Consider the following 24,900-nt stretch of genomic DNA (forward strand, 5'->3'; position numbering starts at 1 on the left):
GGAATAAAATATTGGGTTGTCAGGCCTAAGGTAAAAGTAAAATAATTTGTAGATCTTAGAAAAAAGGTATCTATGTAGCATAAAATGCACTGAATAAACAACCTTATATATAACACTACATGCAAACCAAGAGTAGCTACAAGATGTATTCATTCATTCCATTTACCAATAGAAAAAGGAGAAAAAGAGAAAAAAACATGGCATCAGTATCTACGAAAGTGATTTATAACCTTGCTCTGATTGTTAATGACATTGATTAAATATAGGAGTGTTCCTTTTATATTTATTTACTAAATTGGAAATACGTACAGGGTTGTTTCTTTTGACACTGGTTGTGTGAGTCTTTTTGCCGGAAAATCTGGTTTCCTGTAAATAATGTTTAAAAACGGAGAAAAAAAAAGCCAAATTTAAAAATTGCAAATAATTCAACCAAGTGTTATTTTAACTTTTGTTGGAACTAACCTGCACGCACTTCTCAAAAATACCTGGTTAGATTTCATTGAAAGTTCATAGGTTCAATTGGTATGAAGAGTAGATAACGTTTGCGGAATTAGGGTCCCTTCAATCTATAACAGAATAAGTTTGTCCGGATTACTTCTCTTTTACTTTTAGTGGGATTGGTATGAAACTTCAAAAGAATGATCAGTACTAAGTCTGTCTTTAAAGGGAGTTAGGCTGAATGAGTATTTCATCAGTTATGATCATTTCATTATTATATAAAAACTATATGTAGAGATTCTTGTCCCTACTTCTGTCCAGATTTAAATGAAACTTCACAGGGATAATGGGCTGGAAACCTAGTTATGTTTGTTAGTGGCACATTCCTTTTGGATGACACTTTTCGAAGTAACGGGGTTTAAAATGTCATTTCTAATTACAATTTAAAAATACTATATATGTTCTATGCTACTGGTAGGATTTGATAGAAATTTCATAGGGGTGAGTTTCAATTCTTATTATGAAAATATTGCCGGTTTCATGGATGAATGATTTGTTTTTCATTTTGGCTTGAGAATCATAAAGTCTATGTAGAGACTCTTGTTCAATCTTCCGTCCAGATTTAAATGAAACGTCACAACAGTTATTAGAATAAGTCTACTTGAGTATATCATTGGTAAGTTACGTTCAGATTTTGCAATGTTATAACTCTTTGACGGACTGCTACAACACTGTTGGTTGAATTGATTGAAACTTCATAGAAATGTTAAGTAGCAAATTTAGTGACGCCTATTGTACGGGTTTTACGGTTGAATGATTTTAATACTAAGTCACGGCCCTTTAAGGAGGAACCACACTATAACTTTTTTTCAGAGTCCACGTTATTGAGTGGTACCAACAAAAACTGGAAGATATTTCTGATTTAGATCTGTGTATATTTTTACGTTTAATGCATCAGTGACGTCTCCATGACGTCGCAAACATGACCACTTCGCGCACTTTTGACGTCATATATACGGGGACAAAATCTGCCTTGAAATATTGTACCGGCAATATTTTTAACGTAAACCCATAAATTATACATGAAATGAAAGCTGACATGAAACTCCAGACGATGATTTAATCGGAAATTGCTCTACGTTTTCGCGTAATAAAATGAGAGCCAAAAAACGAGTTTTCTTTTTACTTTAATTTTCCACAAAAAAATAGCTTCGCACAGCATTAAAAAAATCCATCCGTAATTTTTTTTACCAAAATTGAATATGTTTTACACTAATACGTACTGTAAATATGTAGTAAAAAGCAGAAAGTTTTACCGTGCCGTTTTGTGGCTATAAGAACTTTTTAAGCATCACTACAGTAACATTTTTTGACGCTGAAAAAAAAATGACGTGAATGTGAAGATATGGCCCTTAAAGTTAGGCAAAAAAAGTTTGTTTCTGGTAACATGCTAATCAAATAGGGTATGTAGCTAAAGTGCCGCCAGTTTTTATTTACACAGTTATACAATCAACTATAAAAGATTTTTATTTAATGATGATTTAATAAAATGAGAGCCAAAAAACGAGTTTTGTTTTTCTTAAATTTTCCACAAAAATAGCTTCGCTCAGCGTTAAAAAATATCCACCCGTATTTTTTTTACCAAAATAAAATATGTTTTACACTAATACGTCCTGTAAATATATAGCAAAAAACAGAAAGTTTTACCGTGCCGTTTTGTGAACTTTTTAAGCATCACTACAGTAACATTTTTCGACGCTGAAAAAAATGACGTGAATGTGAAGTAAAGTGCGCCAGTTTTATTTACACAGTTACAATTGACTGTAATTTATTTATTATTAGGTATAAGGCCATGTCACGGCAACGAAGTATATTTGAAATGGCTTTTTTGACCATAACTGGAAGGTTTTCAACCCAGCTGGGTCCCTTTTGACATAAACTTGTACCCTTTTAATATATGGTCGACTAGGTATGGGTCCTGGCTACGAATTAAGACCATGTTCGAAAACCTTGGTGAGCCATATGTGTCAGGGGAGGTATACATGGAGGAACGGTATTGTATTAAATTCATACTGAATTTCAGTGATAATGACACTATGTTAGATTTTGACCCTTGTTCGAGTTCTACACCCCAGGTACCTACCTATACCATATATGAATATGTTTGTAGATGTCTTAGCTTTACATTTAAAGCTACTTACAAGTCCATATGATGCCATCAGAGCTCAGGACAGGTATCAGAAAATGACCAAACTTGTTATTTGCAGTAGGGTGCTGGCCAAGACTAAGCTGGCCCGCCCCGGGGAGCCGTGAGAATTGCTCCAATGGTGTCATTGGACTCAGTGAAGGTAGTGCTTGAGCTTTCAGGACTGCTTTGGACTGCTCTGAAAAGTTCATATTTTGAGAATATTACCGGAATTTGACCTATGACCTTGACCCCTAGTCGACCGGGTTCGAACCTAACGTGGCCTGTTTTCTCTAGGTACTTGTTTACCTTTGCAACAAGGTATCATTTATTAAAATCTGACATCAGGTTATGAAGATATGACTCCTCTGACAAGGCCAGCCCCTCTATTTAATATATGAAGAAGTATGCATATTTTCAGAAAAAAAATGATACATTTTGAGACGGTCTCCGACGAAACCTTCGGCGACAAAAAATATACAAATTACATATCTGCTTAGACAATGTTTAGATATAATTCATAAAAGTTTTTCATTAAAATATCTTGTGTTTGGAACATTCTACAATTTAGGTGAAGCTATAAAAAACACTGCCTTTTACCGTACGGAAAAGTACGGAAATACAGCTTTTATCCTAAATTACGTACAGACGGACGAAAGATGTTGTCTTTTTGTCAAAAAACTTTCAAATTTTGTCATTTTCTGACAAAACAAGTTTTAATTTGCAGTTATTTCGCAAAGTAAATATTTTATAGCATTTTTTCCTTATTTTACGGCAAATATTTTAAGTCAAATAATGGCAAATTTCAGCAAATGTTCCCAACGGCATGCTCATCGGGGAGACAATTGTTTTCATATTCGATTAGACAATATTTCCAACTACTTTTTAAAAAAGAAATTTCAGTTTGATATCTTACTCTTAACGCTTTTTATAATAAAAGAAATTGATGAATTTTTCGAAAAAAATGCGACCAAGATTAACGTTATACGGTCCCTATAGCAAGTCTGCAGATCGTACAGACGGACAAAACTTACCTAAAACTATTTATTTCCATAGAAATAATTGATTTTCGCCAAAACGTGTTACTTAAGAGCCTTAGTTGATGTAAACTATTTTTTCAGAAAAATAAAGTGTATTTTCGTAATGTTTTTGCTTTTTGACATACTGGCACCCATGTTCGAGCCCGGACGACCCTTGGGGTCGGGTTTGAGCCTTGCGCTATACCTTTATGAAATAGTTCTTGAATAGTTCTACAAATGAATGTAACTTTCATTAAGATATCTAGAGTAATATATCGTATACCTAGTAATAAAGAAGCGATAAAAATCGTAAAATATGCGTCGAGAAATCCATGCAGAACTACGCGCTATTATCTGAGTCTACATGTCTTTTTGACCACACCAAGCACGTGATCGCGATCGGCCAATTTGCTCTGAACAAATGTGTAATATTTTATGCTATTATAGACAAATTCGGTCATTTCTGTAAAATTACTACATAAATATGGTAACGCTTTATACAAAGTATATAAAATATGTTAAACTATTTGCGTTGTTAAATAGGCTCTGGTCTATAACTCTCTTTGCGGAAAATGTATTAGCAATAATTTTGTATATGTTGGAAGAGTTTCAAATAATACATGTTTATATCTTGCATAACTTCGAATATGACCACGTAGATAATGAGGTCACTGAAAGGAAATTTACACTAGTGTTTCCACTGATGTGATAATTATTCTTATCACTATAACCGAATGCCATAGTCTCAGCCTATTCTTTAATTAGTACTTATCCTCGCAGAAACATAATATTTCCGTATTTCGGGTATGAACGGTAGATATTCGGATCTGGCAGTATGTTAACTAATGATAGTGTTACCGTCTGTGTGATTACACATTCCATAAAAGCTACCACAATTTCTAAATAATGGGATAACTAATGCAATTTCACGTTTGTCTGAACGTTGCGTAACTTGTCAATTATTCAAAAACATTTTGAAACGGTGACGTCGAGAAAACGTAAACTTGTTGACCTAGTATCAAAGCATAACAGCGAACTACCTAAAAACGACACCGCAGAACTTTCTTAATTTTGACGGTTATTCAGAAAACATACTAATGTAAAACATATTCAGTTTTAACAAAAAAATTACGAATGGATATTTTTTCAATGCAGAGCGAAGCTATTTTTGTGGAAATTTTAAGTAAAAGAAAGCTCGTTTTTGGCTCTCATTTTTATTAGCGAAACATAGAGCAATTCGATTAAATCATCTTAAATAAAAATCTATTATAGTTAATTGTAAATGTGTAAATAAAAGTGGTGGCACTTTAGCTACCTACCATATTTGTTTAGCATGTTACCAGAAACAAACTTTTTTTGCCTAACCTTAAGGGCCATATCTTCACATTCACGTCATTTTTTTTCAGCGTCGAAAAATGTTACTGTAGTGATGCTTAAAAAGTTCTTATAGCCACAAAACGGCACGGTAAAAGTTTCTGTTTTTTACTACATATTTACAGGACGTATTAGTGTAAAACATATTCAATTTTGGTAAAAAAATTACGGATGGATTTTTTTAAATGCTGAGCGAAGTTATTTTTTGTGGAAAATTAAAGTAAAAAGAAAAGTCGTTTTTTCGCTCTCATTTTATTACGCGAAAACGTAGAGCAATTCCGATTAAATCATCGTCTGGAGTTTCATGTCAGCTTTCATTTCATGTATAATTTATGGGTTTACGTTAAAAAATATTGCCGGTACAATAATTTCAAGGCAGATTTTGTCCCCGTATATATGACGTCAAAAGTGCGCGAAGTGGTCATGTTTGCGACGTCATGGAAACGTCACTGATACATTAAACGTAAAAATATACACAGATCTAAATCAGAAATATCTTCCAGTTTTTGTTGGTACCACTCAATAACGTGGGCTCTGAAAAAAAGTTATAGTGTGGTTCCTCCTTAATTGCTATAAAAATCTACATATTTAGCACTATTCATAATTTTTTTAGTACATGTTTTGAGAAAGACCCCAAGTGCAACGTTTCAGACACGGGCAAGCATCTTGATTGAACCACCGACATTCAGTAAACACACAAAGGATTCACGACCCCAGCGAAGTTTCAAATGGTAAATGATTTGAAGTCAACCACCTTTACCACTCGACCGCGAAGACCAAACCCCACCAACTTGCTTTCGTGTTTACAGGAAAAGCAACTTCAACCAAAATGTCGAAAAAGGTCCATTAATTGCATTAATTTAAAAATTAGGCGCTATCTAACATGGTTATGTAAATAGGCTGGATAATTTGAAAACGTTGTGTGAAGTTTCAATCATACAATGCAGCGCCTGGTGAATAGAATAGCTCGCGCTTGAAAACAAGTCGAATATATGAATACAAGCACATAAGGTATCAAAATTATTATTGCTGAGAACTTTAAACATATTTAAATCAACTATGGATAACACTTCAATACGCTAAAGGATCTAATTAATGACTCTAACAATTGTTATTTGTTCATATTTGTCAAAGTGTAAAAGACGTACGGAAATGAAGTCGTTGGTTTGTCTGGAATTTTCTTTTTCCCAACTGGCGCGCTGTAAATAATGATAATAAATAATGCCAAATTAATTATAATTATTTCTGTTATAATTACTTAAGGGATATGTTATCATTAGTGATGATAATCGGACAGCATAATGATAATCGATTAATCGGATATAATCGGAAGGCCTTCCGAGCGATTAATCGGAAAATAATCGGACTTTGGCACTGAACCTTCTCTAACTTATTAACTCACTTGACTAACTATATTATAGCATTTATTTAGCAGTAGTTATGCAATTTGTGTGTGAAATTTTAGCCCTTGTATGCAGATATCATTGTGGCTAATTAATAAGTGGAATATTTATATGATTTGCACTATTTAACGTATGTAGAACTATCAGGAGTCCCTGAGAAACTGACCTGCTGTCAGACCTATAACCCTCAATAAAAATGCTTTTTGTCTTAGTGTACATTTTTATTATGGTCCAAACTTCAATGCCCTCTAATTTGTTATTTCTAATTTTCTATTTATACTGTTTCTTGTTTATAAAATTACACATCTACCAGCAGTACAGCTGTATATCAAAAATATTTAGAGCACAATGCTTATATGAAATTATAAAGTAAATAAAAAACGAAGACAAATATCAAACAGGGAAACCATAATTACGAAGGTGGGTGGGGAACTATTATTTGCGGTCTTTACGGTATAATCGGCAAACGACACTCCCTATTTTTTAAATTATCTTTCACTGCTGCAACTTTACATATCTTGTAGAATCCAAACTGCTTCCACACTGGCGGTATAGTCGTCCTGGATGGGGGAATATAGCTTTGATTGTTGAATTATTATTTAATAGAATGCAGTATCCTTTGCCTTCGTTTGAAGAGTGGAAAAGAAATGAACCTAAAGAGGAAATACCACCAAAAAGATATGTAATTCCCGAATAGGCTTTAAACTGACATAAGCGTCAAATAATCGATTATGCAAGTTCATAATCGATGTCGGCACCTTTGGCTCATTAAATGATCGACAATCGATTGTCGGCGACAATCGGAACATCACTAGTTATCATGCCAAAGTGCAATTGATCATGTCAAAATGTGGTGTTAACTTGTCAAGCCAGTTTCTTATTATGTTAAGCGCTATGTTATTATGTCAAAGTACCATTTGATCTTGTCTACACAGCGTGTTATTATGTTAAAATTTTATGTTATCATGTCAAAGTACAGTGTGATCTTGTCTACCGAGTGTGCTATTATGTTAAAAAGCTATGTTATCTTGTCACATTGTGGTGATAACTTGTCAAAACAGTGTTTTATTATGTCAATAAGTTGTGGTATTATGTCAAAGTACGATGTTAACTTGTCCAGATAGTGTCTTATTATGTTAACTAGGCATGTAATCTTAAAGTGTTGTGTTATTATGTTAAATGCTATGTTATTATGTCAAAATACCATGTGATCTTATCTAACGAGCGTGCTATTATGTTAAAAAGCTATGTTATCTTGTGTTAATGTAGTGTTCACTTGTCAAAACTGTGTCTTTTTATGATAACATGCTATGTTATCATGTCAAAGGTTGATGTTAACTTGTCCAAATAGTATCTTATTATGTTAACAAGTCATTTTATTATGTCACAATGTGGTGTTAACTTGTCAAAACCGTGTCTCTTTACATCACAAAGCTATGTTATCTTGTCAAATTATCATTTGATCTTGTCTAGCTTTTATAACATAATAACACGCTCTATAAACCACACTGTACTTTGACATATTAACTTAGTTTTTAACATAATAAGACACTATTTGAACAAGTTAACATTTTACTTTGACATGATATCATAGCTTTTTAACATAAGACCACACTCTGACATGATAACATGAAATCTCCCGACATATGACGGCGTTCCATATTCGCTACTTTCGACATAATCAAGTTAAAATCTAGTACAAACAAACCTTTTTTTCTACTTTAACATCTGAACCATTTATGATCTTTTGTGAACATAGATTTGAATGTTGAAAAATATATTTCAAAGTTATAAACAGCACACCATAATAAAATGATTTGTCAAAAGCTTTTTAGTTTATAACTTTTTAAGACGCTTGAGTTCTTTGATACCTTGAAATAAAAGTTTATCGTGTAGCACTTCACAGGTTAATTTTGACATCATAATGCAATCATTCCTTTTGTGACTGAACAATATTATATCCCAATTTTTCAATGTCACATTTTAAAGGTTGAGCATATTTTCAAACTTACCGTGATGGAATAGGCAAATTATTAAATGTGTTTAGCCTACTTGCTGACAGCTTCCCTGGCAAGCGCTGCTGCGGTGGGATTTCTTCGCTCATCTTTATTTGTCTGTAATTATTTAACAAATAATCAAGGCCTTCGAATGGTTTGTCGTCTAATTCATCACGGTTCATAGTTCAGATACACAGATACTGAACCACGGGGACGTAAGCCCGAGCGGTTTAATATCTAAGCATCAGAACAAAGAACCGTGTTAAATTCGACGACAAGCCACAAGAGGGCTTTGGTTGTTTTCATTCTTACATTTTCATTGAATGTTTGGGTAAAAAATGAATGTGGCTTCATTTATCTGAGTAGTAAAGACCGCATGTCATGCGACAATTTGACGTCGTAATTGACGTTATAATGCTTTGTTACTGGCCTGCGCGTCATCACAGAATATACAGAGCCTGAATTCTTTCTTTGTTTAACTGACAATCGAATCGAATCATGTTAGAATAAGCAATATTTCATGTCATTATATTGTAACATAAATTTGTTTAGAAAGCCATATACCATGTCATAAATTTAGCATCAACTAGAGCTACATTGATGTCAACAGTGATTATTAATTCAACATTTGCTTCAATGTTTAGCTATTTGTGAACCACCAACCATGTGTAATAAGAGCGGAAAATGTGTAGCCCAATAGAAGACTCGAACCTGCGACCTTCTCCTTGCAAGTCAGATGCTCTACCAACTGAGCTAATCGGACATTCGATATCATAGACTAATTATATTCATTATATACACACTGCTACATTCCTCTCTCTTTTTTTTTCAAAGACAAACTCGGATTCTTGACTAACCCAGCCATTGCTTCACCCTAGCTCTAGGATTCCAAGGCTAGTCACCACACTAACGGCACCAATGTAATAGGAGCGGAAAAATGTGCAGCCCGATACAGGACTCGAACCTGCGACCTTCTGCTTGCAAGTCAGATGATCTACCAACTGAGCTAATCGGATAATCAATATTATAGATTAATTATATATATTATATACACACTGCTACACATGTCATTGAGTAATATAATATTACTATTCAATGAATGAAAATCGTTTTTATGTAAAATATATCAGTTTAAGGAATGAAAATCTTACTTAATCACATCTGAACAGTTTTTCCTGCATTTGTGCGATTAGCGTATCCAACGATTTGTAGCATTATAGGTGCAGGATTCATTGAAAATCCTATATCTTTTGATGCATAATGTAATGCAATGTAATATGGTGTATAAATTTTCGAATTTGTAAACTGTCCAGAATGTAGTTCTTCATACATGTGTAGATATAGTTGTTTGTTCCAAAGTTATCCTTGACATAATTTTATACGACGAAATCACCGCGTTAACTCAAGCTGATAACGAAGGTTTGCAATAATGTATTACAATTGTTTGTGTTGAACAATTAATGAAAAAAGGTAATATCAGGCAAGTCCACATCATTCGGATAGCTATACGGACTTCCCGAGGGTCACCTCAATTGAATACTACTTAATAGGGCTGAGCAAAATCTCAGTCTTCTTAAAGTCGGTGAGGTATGTATCTGTCTACAAGAAATGATCGTTATGCGAAAAGGGAGTCTGGCCAAAGTACGTAAGTTGTTCACCATGGAAATTGTGAAAAGCCATTCGAATATCTTACAGTAACTTGAATAGTCTAATGAAATGAAGTTTAAGAGTCAACATGCACTGACAAATGTAATTTCATAGAAGTAGAAGGATAGTTATTTCTCACGAAAACAGATTTGATACACTTATTGATGAACTTTATTGAGAGTGCATTTGTGTTCTTTTTATCAAACTGTAAATATGATGTCCTTGAATTTTTGACATGAAACGTCTCTATATTTAAGTGTTTCCCATCTCAGTGAAATAGATGATTATGATTATCAATGTTGATATTCAGACAGTTATCACCTAGGCCATATATATATATTTACATAAGATGTATTCTGCAAATGGTGATTCATGAATGATTGTAATAAAAACAAATATAGTGCTAGCTATTATATTCCTGATTGAAATTTTGTACTTCTCTTGTCTGCTTTAAATAGTACAGTTATGTGTCATATGACAAAATTAATAGGAACAGTTATTGATTACATTTGCCTTTTGAAGATTAATCTTAATGACACATCAATTTGTCTCTGGGCACACACCACCTGTTTTATGTCTGTACAAGTAAGTAAGTAAGTAAGTAAGTAAGTAGGTAGGTAGGTAGGTAGGTAGGTAAGTAAGTAAGTAAGTAAGAAAATGTTTTATTAACGTGACATGGGCGTAAGTATTACAATACATACATACAAAAATAGTACAGCACCCGGCCCAATGGGCCTATAAGTCACCTAAAATCATACAATTATTTAAAAGTAAGTTTAGTGTACATGTATTACCCTATTGTTCATATTTAATTTACAAATTTACTATCAACTGAGAAATATAAGTATATATTGACTCTAAATGATTGCAATGTATACTTGAATCAAACAGTCATTATTGTTTTCTTGCAATGACTTTGCTAATCTCCAAAACATGCGCTTTAGTCAAAGACGGTATTGCTCATGCACATCTATCTTTCACGGATAAAACGAAAGGATGAAAGGCAGTGCTAAACACCCATTCTTTCAAAATGTTTTAAGCCACTTTAGAAGGTCTCACTACCACGCAAGCGATCCGAGTTCGATTCCCGATTTCTTTTGATATCCCGACTGGGTGATTTACTTAAATTGGTTCTGTTTCTAGCAGTATCGGCCTAGACTGGAGGCAGAGGAGGTAAATATAACACCTGCCGTGGGTTGGACTGGAAGTAAGTTGTTCCTCCTTTCCAGGTTGGTACTTTCGTCGACTACCCACGTTAAACAAGAAACTTTTTACCTTTATTTTAAAGCCATAATGAACTCAAAACTTGTCGAAATACCTTGAGAAGATGCAATCACTTCGTGAAATTTGATGAAGAGAAGGAATACAGCGCGATTACACAATATTTATCACAGATATCAATCTACAATATTTTGGTAAGGGTAAATACGTATTGATGCATGCCACTTTTTCTGTTCTTTGTTTTTCTTGTCCGAATAATCAGCATTTGTATAAGAAAATGTGTGGGGGGGGGGGGGGGGGGGGGGGGGGGGTAAGGAATTTACTTGATAAAATGTGTTCAGACTAGTTCAGATTTTCAAATTTTTTAATCCTTGAGTAGAAACTAAGGTTTATAGAGAAGTGAACAGTACACATAATTGTGAAGATTTACAGTCTGATTTAAATTTATTTGGGGCATGGGCAGATCAATCGCTTCTTCGTTTCAATGAATCAAAGAGTGTGGTACGCTTGATTGGAGATGGGAGAAGCTACTTGTGATGCAATCCCTCAAACATTTGCTCTTAGCTGTTTAAGTACATGCACGTGAGCACAAAGTACTGAAGTAGAGCTAAATTGAGATTGCCCATTGTGCGCTGACATTGTCATCAACAGTTTCTTTTTGAATACACCTGATGCCTAATGTCTGTACCAATAAAAACTTGGTCAGAATGTTTATCAATATTATAATGTTGAATAGGTAAAATTACCCACATGGTCACTTGATCTATCAAACCGGTACCTGTAAACCCTTCTCAGTACAACTCAATACAATACAACATCCATTTATTTTCTCATTTCATATGAATATATGACAGAATAAGGATACAATATAACAAATGTTTGAACGCTGTTTGAAGGCTGTTACATGTGTTTACATTACAAAATAATAAGAGAAAAAAGAAGAAACAAATATTCTTCTCGCATTTTACAAAACAGTACATATATGTCTAGATACTATTACATGTGTAATAATACGTAGTTTAAATCAATACGGCAAATATTAAAAGTATCTTAACATGTTTAATTCTGAGGGCAAAGTTTCATGGCCCTTAATTTGATATACAATTAAAATATTATGAACCCATTAAAATTGAATCTGACGTATTTAATGAGACCATTAATAAATATTTTGATAATAAATGGCCATTAACAGAGTATAAAAAATTAATGGCCTCATTAGTTCTTACTAATTAATGTGGAATTAAGGGGTACTTTTTTAAAGGCACATTAATTTCATGCCAATTAAAATTTTTCATAGAGTTTTAAGGAGCCTGTTAACTTATTCTAATGGTTTATTTTAAGCAGCTTTTCATGGCCATCAAAGTCAGTTTTAATGTATGGCATTAAAACTATGGTCATGAAAATCCCATTAAATAGTAAGAAGTAAAGGGTGAATTTTAATGGTGACCTGTTACAACTCTGTTTAAAACGTTTGGAATAATTAAGACCAATTCCATGACCCTTTTAATGGCATGTGCATCCAGTATTGCATGTAGATATCTTTAAGACAGCTGAGGTAGATAGCGGTCAGTTTTAGAAAATTTTAAACTCTAGAAAAGAAAATCTCAGTCTAAAATGGAAGACGACATTACGTTTTAAGAAAGGGTGATCAGGGACAGAAAATAACTTAAGGTAACTTTCAAATTTGATATGCGCCGACGGGATCGCCTGACTTCAGCGAAGCATAGGCACAAACTTTTTATAAGTTGTCTAGCAGACGTTTATAACATCGCTACTGACCAGCATGTGAAAGTATAACGAAAGGTTGTAACAGCAGCTATAGCGAGACAATACCGGCTGCAAAAGGCAGCGATATCGATAAAATATTATACAAGCATATCAGCATTCTATGCATTCTATGCTTCTATAGAATTTATGAAGGCTACACCAAGCAATAAAAGGGTCTCTCAATATAACATGGTTTTCTGCCATATTTCAAAAGAAAAATCTTGATATGTAGCATACCAAAGCTTTACATGATTTTATTTCAATAAGACTTTATGCATCACGATTCTGTTGAGATAACAAAATATGTAAATCTCTATTATTATCTTCAAACAGATTCAACTGTCTCATCGGTACTAAAATATACAAAACGTTTGTATGCTGTGTGGGAGTCCCATACACTACCAAAGTCTATTATAAATTTGCTCACTAAAATTAAAGTGATATTTTTCAAGAATAGGTTAATTAATTTTAAAACTGCGATGCTCTTTTAAAGACAACTCTTAAAAAGGCTAACTGCACACTTCACCAAGTTGTAAATTTCTGTTCTGAGAAAGAGAAAACGTATTGTATGATTTTTATCCGTAGGCACCTCCTATATCAAAGCATGAACTTTCTTTTTTTCTGCCAACGAATCAGACTACTTCACTCTTCAATTCCATGTATTGATAGGTTGACCGTCTAGCTAATCATTATGATATTAACTTACAAATAATAAGTCTTCTTGACCAAGACAGCCAGTCAAAATCCGTTATATTTACCTGGTGAAGATAACCCATAAACTTTCGAATACACCAAAGCAATGTAGCTCAAGGGAACTCTCCCTGAAGACCCTTGGATGGCTACTTTATAACTAATCAAACTGAGGAAATCAAATGCAAACTATCGAGAAACAATGTTACTTAATTTATAGCTTGCCTATGCTTTTTGTAAACACATGTCAAATATAGACTGTTAAAACTTGTAAGTTTCATCATATAAAGGTTTTATATTTGTACCTTTAAAGTCATTTATGTACTTTAATAGACGATGATGAGTTTATTTAAGATAAAAAGAAAGATGCCAAGAATTCACGCTTTTAGTGTGTTCTTAATCAAACCGAGTTTTCAAAATATATTATTTTGCTTGTTTGCAAGGGACATTTTTACATAATTCACAATTTAAGAGCGCTTATTATTAAACAACTGTAAAAATTGTGGCACACTTTAGTAGCAAGTTTGTGTAAGCAAGCTTATCTCTTAATTTCTGTCAAATGTTTTCATATCTGTTAAGGATATTGAACTTTGATCACATTTTATGATGCACGTTTTTTTTGAAATATTTATACTATAATAGGTGATACCACATTCCTTTGTAATTACATGTAACTATATCTGCCATTCATTGTCTTGCAGTTTAAATACTGAAGTGTTATACGTACATGACAGCATGGAAAACGAACCGAAGAAATTATCGCCAGAACGACTTTTGATGTTCAACCATCCAGGACAATGCTCTCCAAAAATGAAGTAAATATCATAGTAGTAGCTTGATTTGAGATACTGTAAACGGCTCAAGCTACCAGCTTTTAGATTTAATTTTAAAGTTTACTATTAAAATGAATCTTATCCAGCATCTAAGATCAGTTAAGCAAAGGGGGCGGGGGTCCCATTTAGGTGTATGCGCAAAATGTGTTTTGATTTTCTTTATTTTTTATGGCAATATACCTACATGTATAAAGTTTCATTCACTAGTGTTACTATTATCAGTTTTGACTTACTTTTATAGAAATTTACATTTAAAGTGGGTGGGGTAATTTGACATGTAACCAGCCAGGAACACAATTTCCGCCGCGTTTTTAAAAATGGTTCAAACTTTTTACCTGGAACTTACGTGATAAAATAACTATGCAATGGACATTTACACAACATGTTGCGTTTTAAATTGTCTTTGTGTTCCTGGCTGGCATTGTGTTCCTGGCTGGTTACATGTCAAATTACCCCACCCACTTTAAATGTGTATTTCTATAAAAGTAAGTCAAAACTGATAACAGTAACACTTGTGAATGAAACTTAATACATGTAGGTATATTGTTATAAAATATATAGAAATTCAAAAAACATTTTTCGCAGACACCTAACTGGGACCCCCTCTTTAAATGGTACAAATTTGTTTTGAAATAAAAGGTTTCTGCAAACGGATTATTGACCGGTCTGAGTCTAAGTATTTAATGTTGATGAATATAGCTTAGTATTGTATTATATTTGTAAAACGTTTAAGAGGTAAATTGATATTGATGTATACTTATTGGTTATTAGCTTTGTATCGGGAAATATGCACGAGTTCTTCAGCGGAAATATTGCGCGACTTTAGGAGCGTAATATTCTTCCGCTGAAGAACAAGTGCATATTTCCCGATGCAAAGATAATAAACTTTTTATTACATACGCATCTACACTTATAAATATAATGTAAATATCATAAATATGTTCAATATTCTGAATAGTATTGACAATACTGAACTAAATAGAAAAAAAATAGTGCAACAACACACACTGAATTACGTCACGCACCCGATATGAAATTCAGGCGTCAGTGTATGGAAAAATATTGTCGTTTCCGGTACCAGTGTAACTTAACGGGGAATAGAAACGAGTATGTAATAATTATAGGTTTTTAGCTTTGTATCGGGAAATATGCACGAGTTCGTCAGCGAAAATATTGCGCGACTTAAAGGAGCGCAATATTCTTCCGCTGAAGAACGAGTGTATATTTCCCGATGCAAAGATAATAACCTTTTTATTACATACACATCTACACGTCAAAATATAATGTAAATATCATAAATATGTTCAATAGCTTGAATAGAATTGACAATACTGAACTAAGTAGACAAATAGTGCAACAACACACACTGAATTACGTCACGCACCCGATATGAAATTCAGGCGTCAGTGTATGGAATAATATTGACGTTTCCGGTACCAGTGTAACTTAACGAAAAATAGAAACGAGTATGTAATAATATATCCTATCCATCCTTGTTACATTTAAATCATTGCTTTAGTACTATGTTCAGACAGACACGTCAGAATGTTGTTATTTACTCTTATTAAGAACTGAGACTGGTAACTACTCTCTTTTGTGGCCGGGAATGCGCTAGGAATATTTCTGTTATTGAAAAGCAAATCATTTATAATTTAGATTGTATATCTATCTTCTCGTTGATGGCGAAACAATTTCTTTTAACTTACAGTTATATACGACGACAAGCTCCTGTTCCTTCGCTACCCTTGAAAAACTTATTTGTCACCTGAATCATTTCCAGTTGAAACCTTTTCTAACATCAGGTGGACTGCCATGCTTTTTCAAATTTAACTAAAATTTACAACTAAACGAGATCTTATAGGTACATGCAATCCCTCTCTCTATACACAATAAGAATGGATGTAAATAGGAAATGTACATTACTATAAGTGTTCCGATATCTTTTAGGTTTGCACGGCTTGTATAAAAATACATTACAAGAACGTTTTAAGAAATGAAATTAGCAAGGGGCATGAAAAGACAAGGGCACAAAACGTCTAGTTTACTCGTACATTTTTGCCAGTAATCGAATTTAAACAAAATCATACTGGCAAACACATTCTGTCCAAATACTGTTGGCTGGTTACAGATGAAAACATAATTCAATATAGTATTTTTGATAAATAAAGTACCATACATTTTACATTGTCTTTAAGGCTATATAAACTGTGAGATATTGATTTAGATTGATTCAGAAATGTAGAAGATAAGGAGTATTCGAACCATTTATGGACGGGTGATGGACGGACAGAAAAAGAAATGGATTCCCAGGAATTACCACGTACTGAACACGGATTATATCCATAAAGCGAACGATGACTGTATGTGTGCTAAAACGCAAATGAAAAATAAAGTTGTATTCATTTTATATTTTCAGGAAGAAGATAGACAACCCTCCAACCTCACCAGGAACAGGAAGGTAAGGCCAACATCTTTCAAGTCTACATATGTATTAAAATACGTTAGCATTTTTACTTCACTTTAGTGCTAAATATGTCTTTATGAAAAAAGATTTACATGTAACTGTTTTTGATTATGATCTTTCAGACAAGATGATATTTTAGATTCTCCAGTATTTCAAAAACCCATGAGGCTTACGGAAACAACTAATGGAAAGGTACAGAGCTTCCCTGAAACTCTGAAAGAAATAAACAAAATTGGAAAAACTCTCAACATTGTGTCTGTTGTTGGAACGCTTAGAACTGGGAAATCTTTCCTCTTGAATAAACTGGCAGGAATCAAACCGGGCGAACCAGGTACGGCACTAACACAATAAAATAATCAAAGTAATATTGGTATGACAATGAAAATAAGAAAAAACAGATTGCTTAAAATGTAGTTATGATTCGTTAATATCTAATTGTGATACCAAACACTATATAATGGATTTCGTTCGCCTCGGTATTTTAGAGATATACGTCACAAGATGACATAAACTCTATTCTAATTGGTGAATTATGAATAAAAATACAGTTTCAATATATGGGTTTATTTTCTTTGATCCAAAAGACTTTTACAATCAAGTATGTAATGCCTAGATTCATTTAATAATTTTATCATATACCAGTTAGGCAGATCTTTAATGTAAACCCGTTCAGATACAATTATACTCATAGAATAAACTAGATGTAAACTGAACTTTAAACAACATTACTAGTTTGAACATCATGAATTTACAATACGTGTAAACAGATAACTATAAAATCTCGTGTCTATAGTGGCATAATACTAGTCAGGGTGTCATACATGTACAATACGTTTAGGCAGGTGATGACAAAAACTTAGGCCAATAACGTCATACTGACTATATTTAAGACTTGATACTGTATTTCCTTTGCTACCGCATTCTCCATTAAATGGTTTCTTTGGATCAAATTGAAAATATACGTAGCCGATTTACTGATTCAGGTTTCGAAATGGGTCATTCTCCAACAGCAGTAACCAAAGGTATCTGGGTAATGTGTCGACAACATCCTACACAAGAAGACCAGGTTCTTGTTCTCCTTGACACAGAAGGCATCGACGACCCAAAGAAGGTACCACATTCTGGATTCACCGTCAAGCGTGACACCACTTGACCATCGGACCACAAAACTCGTTTGTCTTTATTCCAATGGTTAATTCCTGCAAACCTTCCTTTTTTGTTTTTGGTTTATCACCGTTTTAAATAGTATTTCATGTAACGGTGGACAGTTAAGCTGACCAGTGTTCTTGGATTCTCTACCAGTCGAAATTGTTCTTCGCAAGTAACTGCCAACTTCCCCACATAAATCAGAAATGGATGACGAATGATTTCAGACACAATGTTTTTTATCAAACCGACACTGAGACAATGCCTCGCCCACGGATCGAACTCACGACTCTTCGATCTCCCTATTGAGCAAGGCGGGCGGGCGGGTTTATTCCGAAAAGTAGAGTAGATTGTAAATACAATCAAATTTTTGCTTAGACCACATCCGAAGCTCAATGATTTAGTAAATAATTAATAGACTTCACATCCAGACAAAATATATTCCATATTATGCTAGTAATATTTTTATATGAATTTTGATGAAAACAAAATGGCTGCCGCACCGCTGGCGTAATTGAATCAAGTCATATTATTAGATCCAGCTGTAGAAACCGTTTCCGAGAATGATTTTAGTGTTTTCTTGCCGGTTATATTCTCGGACCTAGTTTAGGCTCCTGAAGATAGCCCTTAGAAGCAGAAATAGAAGAATAATAGCTAATAGCTTTATGGGATACATGGTCAAGCAAAGGAAATAATATAGTTGTTATTCAACGTACTGTTGTAGGATCATTTATTCTACATGCATGATAAAGGAATTAACAGGAAATAGGATGAAAGCCGAAGATTCAAGACATTTCAGTTGCATCGTGAAATCTGATGATTTTCATAAGGATGGAACAATAATTATTTTTTTTGTGTTTCTGATCAAATCCATTTCATAACCTGTATAAATGAGCTTCTGTGTGTTGTTATTAAGTCAAAATACAGTTCATGGTGCATTTTATGGCTGGTTTTAATCAACTATGAAAATAATCATGCTGTCTTAAACCAAACAAATTGTGATTGCAGGATTCTAGTCTGCACTGTAAGTAGCTTTGTTAATTTACAAAATATGAGAGTAAAGGGTAGTCAGCAAGACAAAATCTTTACAATGCTTTTTGGTCTCGCCTGATATGGCAACTAATACTATCCTATAATCTGTTTACAACGTGGCTTACACGATCAAGCGCAAAACGGCTAGTCCTTTGTATTCAGTAAAATGAAAAACTGTATTATAGCCTCTATGGCATATTAAAATTCAGAACACTTTTATATAAAAGGTAGACATATCGGATGGCAGGTCACTGTTTATTTCAAAGGTGGACATATCAAATGGCCAGTCATTGTTTATATCAAAGGTAGACAGTTCGGATGACCGGTCATTGTTTATATCAACTCTAGACATATCAAATGGCTTGCGATTGTTTAGATCAAAGATAGACGTTTCGGATAAGCGGTCATTCTTTATATCACAGGTAGATATATCAGATGGCCGGTGACGGCAGGTTATTGTTTATATCAAAGGCAGACATATTGGATGACCGGTCCTTGTTATATCACAGGTAGACATATCAGATGGCGGTCATTGTTTATTTCAAACATAGACATATTAGAGGGCAGGTCATTGTATATATGAAAGATAGACATTTTGGATAACCGATCACTGTTTATATCACAGATAGACATATCAGATGCCCGGTGATGGCCGGTCATTGTTTATATCAAAGCAGACATATCGGATGGCCGGTCACTGTTTTTGTCAAAGGTAGAAAAATCGGATGGCTGGTCATTGTTTATAACAAAGGTAGACATATCAGATGGCCGATGATGACCGGTCATAATTATATCAAAGGTAGACATATCGGAAGGGTGGTCATTGTTTATATCAAAGGTAGATATATCGGAAGGCCGGTCTTTGTTTATATCAAAGGTAGACATTTCGGATGACCGGTTATTGTTCTATCAAAGGTAGACATATTGAAAGGACGTCAGGTAGACATAGCAGATGGCAGGTCATTGTCTATATCAAATGTAGCCATTTCGGGTAGCCGTTCATTGTTTATATCAAAGGTAGATATTTCGGGTGGCTGTTCATTGATTAAATCAAAGATAGACATTTCGGACGGCCGGTCATTGTTTATATCAAAGGTAGAAGTATCAGTAGGCATGTCATTGTTCATATTCATGGCAGCTATATCGGATTGCCGGTCATTGTTTATATGAAAGGTAGATATTTCGGATGGCCGGTGATTGCTCATATCAAAGGTAGACATTTCGGATTGCCCGTCATTGTTTATATCTAAGGATGACATACCAGATGGCAGGTGATGGCCGGTCGGAAGACAGGTCATAGTTTACATCAAAGGTAGACATATTAGATAGCAGGTCATTGTTTATATCAAAAGTAGACATATCGGATGGCCGGTCAATTTTTATATCAAAAGGAGACATATCGGATGGCCGGTCATTATTTATATCAAAGGTAGACATTTAAGATGGTCGGTCATTGCTTATATCAAAGGTAGACATATCGAATGGCAGGTCATTGTTTATATCAAAGGTGACATTTCGGATTGCCGGTGATAGTTTATATCAAAGGCAGATATATAAGATGACTGGTTATGGGCGGCTATTGGTTACATCAAAGGCAGACATATCAGTTCGTAGCTCATTGTTTATATCAAAGGTAGAGATATCAGATGGTAGATCATTGTTAATATCAAATGCATACACCTCAGATGGCTGGTGATTGTTCATATCAAAGGTAGACATTTCGGCTGGCCTGTCATTGTTTATATCAAAGGTAGACATATCGGAAGGCCGGTCATTGTTTACATCAAAGGCAGACGAATTGGAAGGCTGGTTGTTGTTTATATCAAAGGTAGAGATATCGGATGGCCGGTCATTCTTTTTATCAAAGGTAGACATATCAGAAAGCCGTTCATTCTTTAAATCTAAGATATGCATTATAGGTGGCTAGTCATTGTATATATCAAAGACAGACATTTCGGATGGCAGGTCGTTGACTGTATCAAAGGTAGACGATTGAGATGGACGGTCATTGTATACTTCAAAAGAAGACATTTCAGATGGCCGGTCATTGTTTATATCATAGGTAGACATCAGATGGCCGGTCATTATTTACATCAAAGGTAGACATATCGGAAGGCCGGTAATTTTTTATATCAAAGGTAGACGAATTGGAAGTTTGGTCGTTGTTTATATCAAAGGTAGACATATCGGATGGTCGGTCATTGTGTTTATCAAAGGTAGACATATCAAATGGCCGTTCATTGTTTAAATCTAATGTAGGCATTTTAGGTGGATTGTCATTGAATATATCAAAGGTAGAAATTTCGGATGGCTTGTCATTGTTTATATCAAAGGTAGACTTATCGGATGATCGACCACTGTTCATGTTAAAGATAGACATACTGGATGGCCGGAAATTGTTTTGATCACTGATAGACATATCGGATGACTGATCACTGTCGGATGGCAGGTCATTGTTTATATCAAAGGTAGACATATCGGATGGCCGGTAATTGTTTTTATCACAAGTAGACATATCGGATAGCCGGCCATTATTACATCAAATGTAGTCATATCGGATGGCCTGACAATGTTTTATCAAAGTTAGACATATTAGATGGCCAAATTGTTTAAATATAAGGTAGGCATTTTAGGTGGATTGTCATTGTATATATCAAAGGTAGAAATTTCGGATGGCTTGTCATTGTTTATGTTAAAGATAGACATACTGGATGGCCGGTAATTGTTTTGATTACAGGTAGACATATCGAATGGCCGGTCATTCTCGGATGGCAAGTCATTGTTTATATTAGAGGTAGCTATATGAAATTCCAGTCAATATTTATATCGAAGGTTATCATAAGTCATTGTTTATACCAAAGGTAGACATATCGGATGGCCGGTCATTGATTATATTAAAGGTAGACATATTGGATGGCCGGTAACTGTTTTTGTCACAAGTAGACATATCGGATGGCCGGTCATTGTTTATACCAAAGGTAGACATATCGGATGACCGGTCATTGTTAATATTAAAGGTAGACATATTGGATGCTCGGTCATTGTTTTTATCACAAGTAGACATATCGGATGGTCGGTCATTATTTAAATCAAAGGTACACATATCGGATGGCCGGTCATTGTTTATATCAAAGGTAGACATTTCAGATGGCCGTTTATTGTTTAAATCTAAGGTAGGCATTTTAGGTGGATGGTCATTTTATATATCAAAGGTAGACATATTGAAAGTCAGGTCAGGTCATTTTTTATATCAAAGATAGACAAATCAAAAGCCCGGTGATTGTTTATATCAAAGGTAGACATTTTTGATGATCGGTCATTGTTTATATCAAAAGTATACGTATCGGAAGGCAGGTCGATTTTTATGTCAAAGGTAGACATGACAGATGGCCGGTCTCTGTTTATATCAAATGTAGATATACATCATGGCCTGTAGTTGTTTAACACATGTTAATTGAAACATATCAAATGGCCGGTTATTGTTTATATCAAAGGTAAACATTTCGGAAAGCAGATCATTGTTTATATCAAAGGTAGACGTATCAGATGGCCGGTCAGTGTTTGTATCAATGGTAAACATATCAAATGTCCAGTCAGTGTTTGTATCAAGGTAGAAATTTCGGATGGCTGGTCATTGTTTATATCAAAGATGTACATTTCAGATCGTTGATGATGCTTATATTAAAGGTAGACATTTCGGATGGCAGGTCATTGTTTATATCAACACTAAACATTTCGGATTGTCGTCGATTGTTCAAAGGTAGTCATATCAGATGACCGTTCATGGCCGGTCATTGCTTCTATCAAAGGTAGACCAGATGACCGGTCAGTGTTTGTATCAAAGGTAGATATTTCATATGGCCGGTCATTGTTTATATCAAATATATATATATATGCGGCCGGTCATTGTTTTAATCAAAGACATACATATCGGATTGCAGGTCTTTGTTTATATCAAAGATAAACATTTCGGATTGCCAGTGTTTGTTCAAAGAGAGGTATATCCGGTCGTGGCCGGTCATTGTTTCTATCAATGGTAAACATATCAGTTGGCAGGTCCGTGTTTGTATCAAAGGTTGCAATATCGGAAGGCAGGTCATTGTTTATATCAAAGGTGGACATATCAGATGGCCAGTCATTGTTTTTATCATAGGTAGACATATTGCATTGCCGGTATTTGTTTATATCAAATGTAGACATTTTGAATTGCCAGTCATTGTTTATATCAGTGATCATTGTTAATTATCAAAGGTAGATCTCAGATGACAGGTCATTGTTTATATCAAAGGAAGACTCATCGGATGTCAGGTCATTGTTAATATCAATGGTAGACATACTTTATAGCCTGTAGTTGTTTATATTACAGGTATACGTATCAGATGACCGATTATTGTTTATATCAAATGTAAACATATCGGATGGCCGGTCATTGTGTATATCAAAGGTAGACATATAAAAGTGGCCTCCGTGGCCGAGTGGTTAAGGTCGCTGTCTTTAAATCATTTGCCCGTCATTGATGTGGGTTCGAGCCTCACTCTGGGCGTTGAATTCTTCATGTGAGAAAACTACGTGGCTTACGGAAAGTCGGTGGTTCTACCCAGGTGCCTGCTCGTGATGAAATAATGCACGGAGGGGCACCTTAGGTCTTCCTCCACCATCAAAGCTGGAAAGTTGCCATATGACCTAAAATTGTGTCGGTGCGACGTAAAACCCATCAAAATAAATAAATATAAGATGGCCGGTCATTGTTTATATTTTTCTTAATTTTATTATAGGTAGACATATCGGATGACCAGTCATTGTTTATATTAGCAACCCTCTTAAGCAGTACAATGGTTTACAATACAGGAGGGAACTTTGACAGAATGGCGATTGATAAGTTCAAGAATCCTTTCATGTTAGGTAGATGAATATAAAAACGCATGCTTTGACTTCTAAATGTACATGTTTATAATCTACATAAGATGCATATATTTAAAACATTTTACTAATAATATGATTATTATTCATATAAAATTATGATAATGATAATTAGAAGCTGTTATTATAATATTAGTTTTTGTTTACTAGCTTGAATATCAATGCTAATATATTTATACGTCCTTTAACGAATATGAGTTTTCTTTTGTCTCCCGTACAATTATCATTTTATTCGATTGTTGTATTACATTTAAGATATCACGTATCCCAAAATGTGATTTGTAGTTCAATAAAATCATTGTTTAGAGTTCAGATGCAAAGGAATAATTTGGAATACGGAAAAAAAATCACCCAGTACAGAATAAATACTTCCTGTTTAATATGACTCATGCGGACACTTCCTGCACCCCTCCCCTTCCTACACAGACACAGCTATCGTATCAACATTTTCACTTTCTTCGGGTTAGAGTTGATAATTTTCCTCCTAGATGTGGTATTATTTCATTTCTGACCATGGTTTATTTGTAAAGTTTTCATTCAACAAAATCAGAGTGGGGATTTCGTCCGCCTGGAATTGTATGCATATGAATATCAAACAATGATTTTATTAACGAGTAAATTACTGTTTTGGTTTAAACATATTTTATTTCCCAATATGTACATTTCAAATGATTATTTACATACATAAATTCTGGATTGGACTGGAAGCCAGTAGGCTTATTGAAGTCCTCTCCATAATTACTGTTTTGGAAATACCATTTCGA

At 34.3% G+C, this 24,900-nt stretch overlaps 1 protein-coding gene and 1 long non-coding RNA gene across 2 annotated transcripts; one reads left to right on the plus strand and one right to left on the minus strand.

The window, feature by feature from the left end:
* Nucleotide 1: 1 nt before the first annotated feature.
* On the minus strand, nt 2–9,763 carry LOC128555399 (uncharacterized). Its single transcript, XR_008370034.1, has 5 exons — nt 9,568–9,763; nt 8,432–8,533; nt 6,165–6,215; nt 310–366; nt 2–25 (listed from the first exon to the last, which is right to left on the minus strand). It is a non-coding gene; the product is annotated as an uncharacterized LOC128555399 (long non-coding RNA).
* Nucleotides 9,764–14,425: 4,662 nt separating this feature from the next.
* LOC128545956 (guanylate-binding protein 1-like) lies at nt 14,426–24,439 on the plus strand. Its single transcript, XM_053533755.1, has 5 exons — nt 14,426–14,556; nt 16,991–17,032; nt 17,161–17,369; nt 18,022–18,149; nt 23,992–24,439. Exons 1-5 carry the CDS (start codon nt 14,477–14,479, stop codon nt 24,124–24,126), a joined length of 594 nt encoding a protein of 197 aa, XP_053389730.1. The 5' UTR covers nt 14,426–14,476; the 3' UTR covers nt 24,127–24,439.
* Nucleotides 24,440–24,900: the final 461 nt, after the last annotated feature.

Source organism: Mercenaria mercenaria, chromosome 1, assembly GCF_021730395.1.
Source record: "Mercenaria mercenaria strain notata chromosome 1, MADL_Memer_1, whole genome shotgun sequence".
Classification (NCBI taxonomy): Eukaryota; Metazoa; Mollusca; class Bivalvia; order Venerida; family Veneridae; genus Mercenaria; species Mercenaria mercenaria.